General features: G+C 47.3%; 1 protein-coding gene across 1 annotated transcript in view; it reads left to right on the plus strand.

Annotated features, from left to right (window-relative positions):
* Nucleotides 1-13,693, plus strand: part of dlec1 (DLEC1 cilia and flagella associated protein) — a gene marked incomplete at its 5' end in the record, with an annotated part of 148,357 nt that overhangs the window by 100,204 nt on the left and 34,460 nt on the right. Inside the window, 4 exons of the mRNA XM_029744506.1 lie at nt 7,624-7,746; nt 7,826-7,920; nt 12,920-13,007; nt 13,305-13,508. Coding sequence (XP_029600366.1) covers nt 7,624-7,746; nt 7,826-7,920; nt 12,920-13,007; nt 13,305-13,508 — 510 coding nt within the window. The remainder of the gene's footprint in view (nt 1-7,623; nt 7,747-7,825; nt 7,921-12,919; nt 13,008-13,304; nt 13,509-13,693) is intronic.

Genomic DNA, 13,693 nt, shown 5'->3' on the forward strand with positions numbered 1-13,693 from the left:
TCACTCCACAGCAGATGGAGGGCTTGTTTGACATTGCAGCCAACAGTGCAGGCGATTGCCAACTAACTGATCTGTGTAAATAGTCCGGGTGGCCATTTAATAAATTGTTCAACAGTCTTATGGCTTGGGGGTAGAAACTGTTAAGGAGCCTTTTGGACCCAGACTTGGCGCTCCGGTACCGCTTGCCGTGTGGTAGTAGAGAAAAAAGTCTATGACGGGTGACTGGATTCTTTGACAATTTTTTGGGCCTTCCTCTGACACCGCCTAATATAGAGGTCCTGGATGGCAGGAAGCTTGGCCCCAGTGATGTACTGGGCCGTACTCACTACCCGCCATAGCACCTTACGGTCAGATGCCGAGCAGTTGCCATACCAGGCGGTGATGCAACTGGTCAGGATGCTCTCGATGGTGCAGCTGTAGAACCTATTGAGAATCTGGGGACCCATGACACATATTTTCAGTCTCCTGAGGGGGAAAAAGTGTTGTTGTGCCCTCTTCACCACTATCTTGGTATGTTTGGACCATGATAGTGTGTTGGTGATATGGACACCAAGGAACTTGAAGCTCTCGACCCGCTCCACTACAGCCCGTCAATGAGAATGGGGGCCTATTCGGCCCGCCTTTTCCTGTAGTCCACAATCATCTCCTTAGTCTTGATCACATTGAGGGAGAGGTTGTTGTCCTGGCACCACACGGCCAGGTCTCTGACCTCCTCCCTATAGGCTGTCTCGTCGTTGTCGACTGTTGTGTCATCGGCAAACTTAATGATGGTGTTGGTGTCGTGCCTGGCTGTGAAGTCATGAGTGAGCCCCGTCGATGTGAAAATTATTATTATTATTTATTTCACCTTTATTTAACCAGATAGGCCAGTTGACAACAAGTTCTCATTTACAACTGCGACCTGGCCAAGATAAAGCAAAGCAGTGCGACACAAACAACACAGAGTTACACATGGAATAAACAAACATGCAGTCAATAATACAATAGAAAAGTCTATATACAGTGTGTGTAAATGTATAAGAGTAGGGAGGTAAGGCAATAAATAGGCCATAGAGGCGAAATAATTACAATTTAGTATTAACATTGGAGTGATAGATGTGCAGATGATGATGTGCAAGTAGAGATACTGGGGTGCAAAAGAGCAAAAATATATAACAATATGGGGATGAGGTAGTTGGGTGGGCTATTTACAGATGCAATGATCGGTAAGCTGCTCTGACAGCTGATGCTTAAAGTTAGTGAGGGATATATAAGTCTCCAGCTTCAGTGATTTTTGCAATTCGTTCCAGGCATTGGCAGCAGATAACTGGAAGGAAAGGTGGCCAATAGGAGTTGGCTTTGGGGATGACCAGTGTGATATACCTGCTGGAGCGCGTGCTATGGGTGGGTGTTGCTATGGTGACCAGTGAGCTGAGATAAGGCGGGGCTTTACCTAGCAAAGACTTATAGATGACCTGGAGCCAGTGGGTTTGGCGACGAATATGAAGCGAGGGCCAGCCAACGAGAGCATACAGGTCGCAGTGCTTGTTAGTATATGGGGCTTTGATTACAAAACGGATGGCACTGTGATAGACTGCATCCAATTTGCTGAGTAGAGTGTTGGAGGCTATTTTGTAAATGACATCACCGAAGTCAAGGATCGGTAGGATAGTCGGTTTTACGAGGGTATGTTTGGCAGCATGAGTGAAGGAGGCTTTGTTGCGAAATAGGAAGCCGATTCTAGATTTCATTTTGAATTGGAGATGCTTAATGTGAGTCTGGAAGGAGAGTTTACAGTCTAACCAGACACCTAGGTATTTGTAGTTGTCCACATACTCTAAGTCAGAACCGTCCAGAGTAGTGATGCTAGTCGGGCGGGTGGGTGCGGGCAGCGATCGGTTGAAGAGCATGCATTTAGTATTACTTGCATTTAAGAGCAGTTGGAGGCCACGGAAGGACAGTTGTATAGCATTGAAGCTCGTCTGGAGGTTAGTTAACGCAGCGTCCAAAGAAGGGCCAGAAGTATACAGAATGGTGCATCTGCGTAGAGGTGGATCAGAGAATCACCAGCAGCAGGAGCAACATCATTCATATATACAGAGAAAAGAGTCGGCCCGAGAATTGAAATAGAGACTGCCAAAGGTCCAAACAACAGGGCCTCCGATTTGACACACTGAACTCTATCTGAGAAGTCAAATCAAATGTTATTGGTCACATACACATGGTTAACAGATGTTAATGCGAGTGTAGCGAAATGCTTGTGCTTCTAGTTCCAACCGTGCAGTAATATCTTAACAAGTAATATATCAATTTCACAACAACTACCTTATACACACAAGTGTAAAGGAATGAATAAGAATTTGTACATATAAATATATGGATGAGCGATGGCCGTGCGGCATAGGCAAGATGCAGTAGATGGTATAGAGTACAGTATATACATATGAGATGAGTAATGTAGGGTATGTGAACATTATATAAAGTGGCATTGTTTAAAGTGACTAGTGATACATTTATTATGTCCAATTGTTTGTTATTAAAGTGGATATAGTTTTGAGTCAGTATGTTGGCAGCAGCCTCTCCGGATAGCCTCAAACAACAACATTGATGTATACGCTGATTCGGTGAGCGAGTTGGTGAACCAGGCGAGGCAGTCATTATAGAAACTAAGGCTGTTAAGTCTGAAGATAAGAATGTGGTGATTGACAGAGTCGAAAGTCTTGGCCGGGTCGATGAAGACGGCTGCACAATACGGTCTTTTATCAATGGCGGTTATGATATCGTTTAAGACCTTGAGCGTGGCTGAGGTGCACCCATGAACAGCTCGGAAACCAGATTGCACAGCGGAGAAGGTACGGTGGGATTCAAAATGGGTGGTGATCTGTTTGTTAACTTGGCTTTCGAAGACTTTAGAAAGGCAGGGCAGGATAGATATAGGTCTGTAACAGTTTGGGTCTAGAGTGTCTACCCCTTTGAAGAGGGGGATGACCGCGGCAGCTTTCCAATCTTTAGGGATCTCAGACAATACGAAAGAGAGGTTGAACAGGCTAGTAGTAGGGGTTGCAACAATTTCGGCAGATAATTTTAGAAAGAGAGGGTCCAGATTGTCTAGCCCAGCTGATTTGTAGGGGTCCAGATTTTGCAGCTCTTTCAGAACATCAGCTATCTGGATTTGAGTGAAGGAGAAGCGGGGGGGGGTGCAAGTTGCTGGGGGTGCTGAGATGTTGGCCAGGGTAGTGGAAGCCAGGTGGAAAGCATGAAGAGAAAAATGCTTACTGAAATTCTCAATTGTTGTAGATTTATCGGTGGTGACAGTGTTTCCTAGCCTCAGTGCAGTGCAGTGAATGGGGGCGTGTTTGGCCCTCTTTCCTATAGGCTGTCTCATCATTGTCGGTGATCAGGCCTACCACTGTTGTGTCGTCAGCAAGCTTAATGATGGTGTTGGAGTCATACTTGGCCACGCAGTCGTGGGAAACAGGGAGGACAGGAGGGGACTAAGCACTCACCCCTGGGGGTCCCGGTGTTGAGGATCATCGTGAAAGATGTGTTGTTGCCTACCCTCACCACCTGGGGGGCGGCCCGTCAGGGAGTCCAGGAAGTACAGGATCCAGTTTCAAAAGGAGGTGTTTACTCCGAGGGTCCTTAGCTTACTGATGAGCTTTGAGGGCACTATGGTGTTGAACGCTGAGCTGTAGTCAATGAACAGCATTCTCACATAGGTGTTCCTTTTGTCCAGGTGTGAAAGGGCAGTGTGGAGTGCGATTGAGATTGCGTCATCTGTGGATCTGTTGGGGCGGTATGCGACTTGGAGTGGGTCTAGGGTTTTCGGGATGATGATGTTGTGAGCCATGACCAGCCTTTCAAAGCGCTTCATGGCTACTGAGGTGAGTTTTTCGGGGCGGTAGTCATTTAGGCAGGTTACCTTCGCTTTCTTGGGCACAGGGATTATTTTGGTGGTCTGCTTGAAACATGTAGGTATTACAGACTCGGTCAGGGAGAGGTTGAAAATGTCAGTGAAGACACTTGCCAGTTGGTCAGCGCATGCTCTGAGTACACGTCCTGGTAATCCGTCTGTGAATGTTGACCTGTTTAAATGTCTTGCTCACCTTGGCAATGGAGAGCGATGATCACACAGTCGAGCCTTTAGCGCAGTGCGGATGTTGCCTGTAATCCATGGCTTCTTGTTGGGATAATGTACGTACAGTCACTGTAGGGCCGATGTCATCGATGCAGTTATTGATGAAGCCGGTGACTGAGGTGGTATAATCCTCAAAGCCATTGGATGAATCCCGGAACATAGTCCAGTCTGAGCTAGCAAAACAGTCCTGTAGCGTAGCATCCGCGTCATCTGACCATTTCCGTATTGAGCGAGTCATTGGTACTTCCTGCTTTAGTTTTTGCTTGTAAGCAGGAATCAAGAGGATATAATTATGGTCAGATTTGCTTTTGTGTTGTGCCATATCTCCCTATGCCCCCGGCATGACTGTCAACCAGGTTGGATTGTCCTCGACCACGTTGCGTTGCCAGGGCGGGGATCGGCTCACGTAAACATGCGCCAGGGGTCAGCGGCAATGTCGGCAAGCCACCCGACCCTTCTTGAAACATGGACCAAGGAGTCTAACGCGCGCTCAAGTCAGAGGGTTTTCTCCGAACACACCCCGTGTCGCAATGAAAGTGAGGGCCTTCCCTGTAGCTCAGTTGGTAGAGCATGGTGTTTGCAACACCAGGGTTGTGGGTTCGATTCCCACGGGGGGCCAGCACAGGGAAAAATAAAAATAAAAAATAAATTAAAAAAATGTATGAAATTGTATGAAATGTATGCATTCACTACTGTAAGTCGCTCTGGATAAGAGCGTCTGCGAAATGACTAAAATGTCAAATGTAAATGTAAGGGCCGGCACGCGCTGGCTGAGGTGGGGCTTGCGCACCACCGGCCTGTCTCGCTCGCTCTGTCAGGGAGGTGGAGCGCGTGCGATAGGACCCGAAAGATGGTGAACTATGCCTGGGCAGGGCGAAGCAAGAGGAAACTCTGGTGGAGGTCCGTAGCGATCCTGACATGCAAATCGGTCGTCCAACCTGTGTATAGGGGCGAAAGACTAATCAAACCATCTAATAGCTGGTTCCCTCCGAAGTTTCCCCCAGGTTAGCTGACGCTCGAAGTCTCACAGTTTTATCTGGTAAAGCGAATGATTAGAGGTCTTGGGGCCGAAATGATCTCAACCTATTCTCAAACTTTAAATGGGTAAGAAGCCTGGCTCGCTGGCTTGGAGCCGGGCGTGGAATGCGAGCTGCCTAGTGGGCCACTTTTGGGAAGCAGAACTGATGCTGTGGGATGAACCGAACGCCGGGTTAAGGCGCCCAATACCGACGCTCATCAGACCCCAGAAAAGGTGTTGGTCGATATAGACAGCAGGATGGTGGCTATGGAAGTCGGAATCCGCAAAGGAGTGTGTAGCAAATTCACCTGCCGAATCAACAAGCCCTGAAAATTGATGGCGCTGGAGCATCTGGCCCATACCCGGCCATCGCTGGCAACGGGAGCCTCAAGGGCTATGCCGCGACGAGTAGAAAGGCCGCCGCAGTGAGCACGGAAGCCTAGGGCACGGGCCCGGGTGGAGCCGCCGTGGGGGCAGATCTTGGTGGTAGTAGCAAATATTCAAACGAGAACTTTGAATGCCGAAGTGGAGAAGGGTTCGATGTGAACAGCAGTTGAACATGTGTCAGTCGGTCCTAAGAGATGGGTGAACGCCGTTCGGAAGGGAGTTGGTAGAAAGGGAGTCGGGTTCAGATCCCCGAATCAGGAGTAGCAGAGACGGGCGCAGCGAGGAGAAGAAGAAGCTGGCAGGAGCCCCGGGGAGTGTTCTCTTTTCTTTGTGAAGGGCAGGGCGCCCTGGAATGGGTTCACCCTGAGAGAGGGGCCCAAGCCCTGGAAAGCGCTGCGGTTCCGGAGGCGTCCGGTGAGCTCTCGCTGGCCCTTGAAAATCTAGGGGGGAGGGTGTAAATTTCGCTCCGGGCTGTGCCCATATCCGCAGAGGTCTCCAAGTTGAACAGCCTCTGGCATGTTAGAACAATGTATGTAAGGGAAGTCGGCAAATTGGCAAGTCAGATACGCTCTAAGGGCAAGGGTCGGTCGGGCTTGGGAGCAGTTGCTTCGTCGCCCTCCTCTCGCCACTGTTGGAAGTTCATCGTGCTGCCCATCTTGGGGTCTCTCGTGCGTGGTCTCGCAAGGGAGGAACCCACGGGTTCATCGAGGTGGTGTTTGCCGGTGGGCCGAAGGCGGATCGGTTGAGGGTTGGATCCGACGGTTGGCGGCGGCAACTCGACGCATCGGGCCCTTCTTGCGGATCTCCTCAGCTACGACGGCCCCGTTCGCTGGCCCCGTTCGCGCCTAGTAGCTGACTTAGAACTGGTGCGGACCAGGGGAATCCGACTGTTTAATTAAATCAAAGCATCGCAAAGGCCCGAGGTGGGTGTTGACGCGATGTGATTTCTGCCCAGTGCTCTTCAAGTCAAAGTGAAGAAATTCAATGAAGCCTGGGTAAACGGCGGGAGTGAGTATGACTCTCGTAAGGTAGCCAAGTGCCTTGTTATCTAATTAGTGACGCGCATGAATGGATGAACGAGATTCCCACTGTCCCTACCTACTATCTAGTGAAACCACAGCCAAGGGAACGGGCTTGGCAGAATCAGCGGGGAAAGAATGGACAGTTTTTGGAATGCGTAAACAACAACAGTAATTGTCTGATTGCGGGGATGCAGGGCTGTGTTCAAAACCACTACAAGTGTGCTTGATCTATTTCCTCATCGGCACAGCTTGGAGAGCTCTAAAAAGCACCTTCTAGTGACTTCTTTGAGTCAGAAAATAGCATTGAAATGACTTAGGAACTGCACACTTTGGAGAGGTCAGGCCACCTGTCACTCTAACCCACAGTCTGGAGAGGTGAGGCCACTTGGAGATACCAGTTAGTCCTCTCACTCTAACCCACACTTTGGAGTGGTGTGGTCATTTTGAGATACCAATTAGTCCTCTCACTCTGCACCTACCCCACATCTTCCAGGAATATTCTTTCCATGTTACTGAATGTATCCAGAATATTTTCAAATGTTGTTATCAAAATGCACATAAAATCAACAGTGTAATGTTTGGTTTCTGTCTTGTGTCAGGTGAACTGTTGTGTCCTCACATTTGGTCTAATAATTTTCCCATAAACTCCAAACTGTTCCCTTTTAATTGCTACCATGCGTATGCATATGCATTTCATATTTCTTCTGAAACAAACATTTCAATGTTTCCCTGTCCATAGTGTAAAGGGTTAAGGAGTTGCTCTCCCATAAGCACCAAACAGGTAGCAGCTGGGTCTGGTCTGCTTAGTTCATTGACTCTATATGTCTCTCTTCCTCTTCCATCTCTGGATAGTACATACAGCAGACTACCCATACTACCCATACTGCATCCCTCTACAACAGACTACCCATACTGCATCACTCTACAACAGATAGTACACACAGCAGACTACCCATACTGCATCACCCCACAACAGATAGTATATCCATCTTTAAGAGACCATCACGTTAACTGTGCTGTATACAGTAGAAGGGTAAGCAGATATGTTGACCAGTCTTTTAACCCTGTTGTTATTCCAGGATGTCCCAGCAGGGGGCAGCAGCACCATCCACGTCTCCTTCACTCCCCTGACCCTGTCAGAACTGACCTCTAACGCTGCCTGTGTATCCTTCGCTCTGGGCTTCATGAGCCTTGACTCCAAGGTATTATGGTTCCTTCCAAATTTGATGTGCCATGATTCTGTCACCATGTTATGTTTGGTACTCACGTGTGTCTTTGCAGGTGTCCTCCTGTATCCCGGGTAAGGTTCAAAGGGCTCAGGGTCAGGATCTGGAACCTCTCAGATTGGACCTCCAGGCCTCCGTCAGACCTGCCGTGTAAGAAACCACTATTGACCATTATGCTTAATTGGGTAGTTTCCAAGACTAAAATGTGCAGCGCCTTGCAAAAGTATTCATCCCCCGATGCATTTTTACTATTTTGTTGCATTACAACCTGTAATTTAAATGGATTTTGGGGGGATTTAATGTAATGGACATACACAAAAAAGTCAAAATTAAAAAAATAACCAGAAAATGTCAAATAAAACAGAAAAGTGGTGCGTGTATATGTATTCACCCCCTTTGCTATGAAGCCCCTAAATAAGATCTGGTGCAACCAATTACCTTCATAAGTCACATAATTAGTTAAATAAAGTCCAGCTGTGTGCAATCTAAGTGTCACATGATCTCAGTATATATACACCTGTTCTGAAAGGTCCCAGAGTCTGCAACACCACTAAGCAAGGGGCACCACCAAGCAAGCGGCACCATGAAGACCAAAGAGCTCTCCAAACAGGTCAGGGACAAAGTTGTGGAGAAGTACAGATCAGGGTTGGGTCATAAAAAAATACCCAAAACTTTGAAAATCCCACGGAGCACCATTAAATCCATTATTACAAAATGGAAAGAATATGGCACCACAACAAACCTGCCAAGAGAGAGCCACCCACCAAAACTCATGGACCAGGCAAGGAGGGCATAAATCAGAGAGGCAACAAAGAGACCAAATATAACCCTGAAGGAGCTGCAAAGCTGCACAGCGGAGATTGGAGTATCTGTCCATAGGACCACTTTAAGCCGTACACTCTACAGAGCTGGGCTTTACGGAAGAGTGTCCAGAAAAAGCCATTGCTTCAAGAGAAAAATAAGCAAACATGTTTGGTGTTCGCCAAAAGGCATGTGGGAGACTCCCCAAACATATAGAAGAAGGTACTCTGGTCAGATGAGACAAAAATTTAGCTTTTTAGCCATCAAGGAAAACGCTATTTCTGGAGCAAACCCAACAACCTCTCATCACCCCGTGAACACCATCCATGAAAAACATGGGGATGTTTTTCATCGGCAGGGACTGGGAAACTGGTTAGAATTGAAGGAATGATGGATAGAGCTAAATACAGGGAAATTCTTGAGGGAAACCTGTTTCAGTCTTCCAGAGACTTGAGACTGAGATGGAGGTTCACCTTCCAGCAGGACAATGAACGTAAGCATACTGCTAAAGCAACACTCGAGTGGTTTAAGGGGACACATTTAAATGTCTTGGAATGGCCTAGTCAAAGCCCAGACCTCAATCCAATTGAGAATCTGTGTTATGACTTAAATATTGCTGTACACCAGCAGAACCCATCCAACCAAGGAGCTGGAGCAGTTTTGCCATGAAATGTGCCAAGCTTCTAGAGACATACCCCAAGAGACTTGCAGCTGTATTTGCTGCAAAAGGTGGCTCTACAATGTATTGACTTTGGGGGGGGGAATAGTTATGCACGCTCAAGTTTTCCGTTTTTTTGTCTTATTTCTTGTTTGTTTCACAATAAAAAGTATTTTGCATCTTGAAAGTGGTAGGCATGTTGTGTAAATCAAATGATACAAACCCCCCAAAAATCTATTTTAATTCCAGGTTGTAAGGCAACAAAATAGGTAAAATTCCAAGGGGGGTGAATATTGTCGCAAGCCACTGTACAGTCGTGGCCAAAATGTTTGAGAATGACACAAATATTAATTTTCACAAAGTCTGCTGCCTCAGTTTGTATGATGGCAATTTGCATATACTCCAGAATGTTATGAAGAGTGATCAGATGAATTGCAATTAATTGCAAAGTCCCTCTTTGCCATGCAAATAAACTGAATTCCCCAAAAAACATTTCAACTGCATTTCAGCCCTGCCACAAAAGGACCAGCTGACATCATGTCAGTAATTCTCTTGTTAACACAGGTGTGTGTTGATGAGGACAAGGCTGGAGATCACTCTGTCATGTTGATTGAGTTCGAATAACAGACTGAAAGCTTCAAAAGGAGGGTGGTGCTTGGAATCATTGTTCTTCCTCTGTCAACCATGGTTACCTGCAAGGAAACACGTGCCGTCATCATTGCTTTGCACAAAAAGGGCTTCACAGGCAAGGCTGTGCTGCCAGTAAGATTGCACCTAAATCAACCATTTATTGGATCATCAAGAACTTCAAGGAGAGCGGTTCAATTGTTGTGAAGAAGGCTTCAGGGCGCCCAAGAAAGTCCAGCAAGCGCCAGGACCGTCTCCTAAAGTTGATTCAGCTGCGGGATCGGGGCACCACCAGTACAGAGCTTGCTCAGGAATGGCAGCAGGCAGGTGTGAGTGCATCTGCACGCACAGTGAGGCAAAGACTTTTGGATGATGGCCTGGTGTCAAGAAGGGCAGCAAAGAAGCCACTTCTCTCCAGGAAAAACATCAGGGACAGACTGATATTCTGTAAAAGGTACAGGGATTGGCCTGCTGAGGACTGGGGTAAAGTCATTTTCTCTGATGAATCCCCTTTCCGATTGTTTGGGGCATCCGGAAAAAAGCTTGTCCGGAGAAGACAAGGTGAGCGCTACCATCAGTCCTGTGTCATGCCAACAGTAAAGCATCCTGAGATCATTCATGTGTGGGGTTGCTTCTCAGCCAAGGGAGTGGGCTCACTCACAATTTTGCCTAAGAACACAGCCATGAATAAAGAATGGTACGAACACATCCTCCGAGAGCAACTTCTCCCAACCATCCAGGTACAGTTTGGTGACGAATAATGCCTTTTCCAGCATGATGGAGCACCTTGCCATAAGGAAAAAGTGATAACTAAGTGACTCGGGGAACAAAACATCGATATTTTGGGTCCATGGTCAGGAAACTCCACAGACCTTAATCCTATTGAGAACTTGCCGGTGGACAAACAAAAACCCACAAATTCTGACAAACTCCAAGCATTGATTATGCAAGAATGGGCTGCAATCAGCCAGCATGTGGCCCAGAAGTTAATTGACAGCATGCCAGGGCAGATTGCAGAGTTCTTGAAAAAGAAGGGTCAGCACTGCAAATATTGAGTCTTTGCATCAACTTGATGTAATTGTCAATAAAAGCCTTTGACACTTGATGAAATGCTTGTAATTATACTTCAGTATTCCATAGTAACATCTGACAAAAATATCTAAAGACACTGAAGCAGCAAACTTTGTGAAAATTAATATTTGTGTCATTCTCAAAACTTTTGGCCACGAATGTTCTTTCCATGGAGATTCTCCATTGAGCTTGGTTTTTATTCCAGGACTTGGCTTAACTTCTATGGGCTAGGTGGGACGCCCCCTAGCCCCAACAGCTTAATCGGCGTCCAGGAAAACTGCCCCAATGTCTAGCAGAACAGCTAGGTTCCGCTTGCCATGTGGTAGCAGATAGAACAGCTAGGTTCCGCTTGCCGTGTGGTAGCAGATAGAACAGCTAGGTTCCGCTTGACATGCGGTAGCAGATAGAACAGCTAGGTACCGCTTGCCATGTGGTAGCAGATAGAACAGCTAGGTTCCGCTTGCCATGTGGTAGCAGAGAGAACAGTCTATGACTAGGGTGGCTGGAGTCTTTGACAATTTTTAGGGCCTTCCTCTGACACCGCCTGGTACAGAGGTCCTGGATGGCAGGAAGCTTGGCCCCAGTGATGTACTGGGCCGTACTCACTACTCTCTGTAGTGCCTTGTGGTCTGAGGCCGAGCAGTTGCCATACCAGGCAGTGATACAACCAGTCAGGATGCTCTCGATGGTGCAGCTGTAGAACCTTTTGAGGATCTGAGGACCCATGCCAAATCTTTTCAGTCTCCTGAGGGGGAATAGGTTTTGTCGTGCCCTCTTCACGACTGTCTTGGTGTGCTTGGACCATGTTAGTTTGTTGGTGATGTGGACACCAAGGAACTTGAAGCTGTCAACCTGCTCCACTGCAGCCCTGTCCATGAGAATGGGGGCGTGCTCTGTCTTTTTTTTCCCTGTTGTCCACAATCATCTCCTTTGTCTTGATCGCGTTGAGAGAGAGGTTGATGTCCTGGCACCACACGGCCAGGTCTCTGATCTCCTCCCTATAGGCTGTCTCGTTGTTGTCGGTGATCAGGCCTACCACTGTTGTGTCATCAGCAAATTTAATGATGGTGTTGGAGTCGTGCCTGGCCATGCAGTCATTAGTGAACAGAGAGTACAGGAGGGAACTGAGCACACACCCCTGAGGGGCCCCTGTGTTGAGGATCAGCGTGGCAGATGTGTTGTTACCACCTGGGGGCGGACCGTCAGGAAGTCCATGATCCAGTTGCAGAGGGAGGTGTTTAGTCCCAGGGTCCTTAGCTTATTGATGAGCTTTGAGGGCACTATGGTGTTGAACCCTGAGCTGTAGTCAATGTATAGCATTCTCACATAGGTGTTCCTTTTGTCCAGGTGTGAAAGGGCAGTGTGGAGTGCAATTGAGATTGCATCATCTGTGGATCTGTTGGGGCGGTATGCAAATTGGAGTGGGTCTAGGGTTTCTGGGATAATGGTGTTGATGTGAGCCATGACCAGCCTTTCAAAGCACTTCATGGCTACAGACGTGAGCGCTACGGGGCGGGATTACAGACTCGGACAGGGAGAGGACATGAGTGCTACGGGTCGGTATTACAGACTCGGACAGGGAGAGGACGTGAGCGCTACGGGGCGGTATTACAGACTCGGACAGGGAGAGGTTGAAAATGTAGGTGAAGACACTGTCAGTGACTTACTGTCTGTTCATTAATTTAGCCTGTCAGCAACTTGCTGTGTGTTCCTCTGACTCCCTCATAGCCTGTCAGTGATTTACTGTGTTGTTCTATTTAGCCTGTTAGTGACTTGCTGTGTTGTTCTCTTTAGCCTGTCAGTGACTTGCTGTGTTGTTCTCTTTAGCCTGTCAGTGATTAACTGTGTTTTTCTCTTTAGCCTGTCAGTGACTTGCTGTGTTTTTCTCTTTAGCCTGTCAGTGATTTACTGTGTTGTTCTCTTTAGCCTGTCAGTGATTTACTGTGTTGTTCTCTTTAGGCTGTCAGTGATTTACTGTGTTGTTCTCTTTAGGCTGTCAGTGCAGATGGAGGAGGAAGAGGAGTGTCTGGAGTTCTGTGCTGTGGCCAGCGATTTAATACAGGGCGAGCCACACAATGAGGTGGGTCTGAGACACCTGCCAAACCACCTACATATTTAAATATGTCCTCCAGGGGTTTTTGAAAATTTACTGTTGGAAAGTGATATCCCAAGTATAAATCCAGTAAAGGACACACACTAAAGGGTACAAAACATTTTTTGGGGTGTAAAATAGTGTTTATACTTGATGTTGCTTTTCAACAGTAAAATATTATTTTTAATCACTGGACATTTTTCTGTCTGCAATGGTGTATTTCTTCCATTTATAGGCACATATGTTGTCATTGGGTAACTTCTCTACCGTGTTGTGTTTTCTCAGATGGCACAGAGGAAGTGTTCCATCACACGGACGTTCCAGTTGAAGAACAGCACAGAGATGCCTCTGAGTTTCAGGCTGAGCACCCAGCCTCCCTTTTCTGTACTGCAGCCACAGCCTGGAGGTGGGACAGCCAGCTGCTCCTCCCACAGCCTCCCACCTGGGGAGAACCAGCTACTGCTGCTGCAGCCACGACACAACAAGCAGGTAGGTTAGTACATAGGAACCTAACAATACACCAGAACACATCAGTAGGTACCTAACAATACACCAGAACACATCAGTAGATACCTAACAATACACCAGAACACATCAGTAGATAGATACCTAACAATACACCAGAACTCATCAGTAGGTAGATACCTAACAATACACCAGAACACATCAGTAGA

This window comes from Salmo trutta, unplaced genomic scaffold (assembly GCF_901001165.1).
Source record: "Salmo trutta unplaced genomic scaffold, fSalTru1.1, whole genome shotgun sequence".
NCBI classification, from domain to species: domain Eukaryota; kingdom Metazoa; phylum Chordata; class Actinopteri; order Salmoniformes; family Salmonidae; genus Salmo; species Salmo trutta.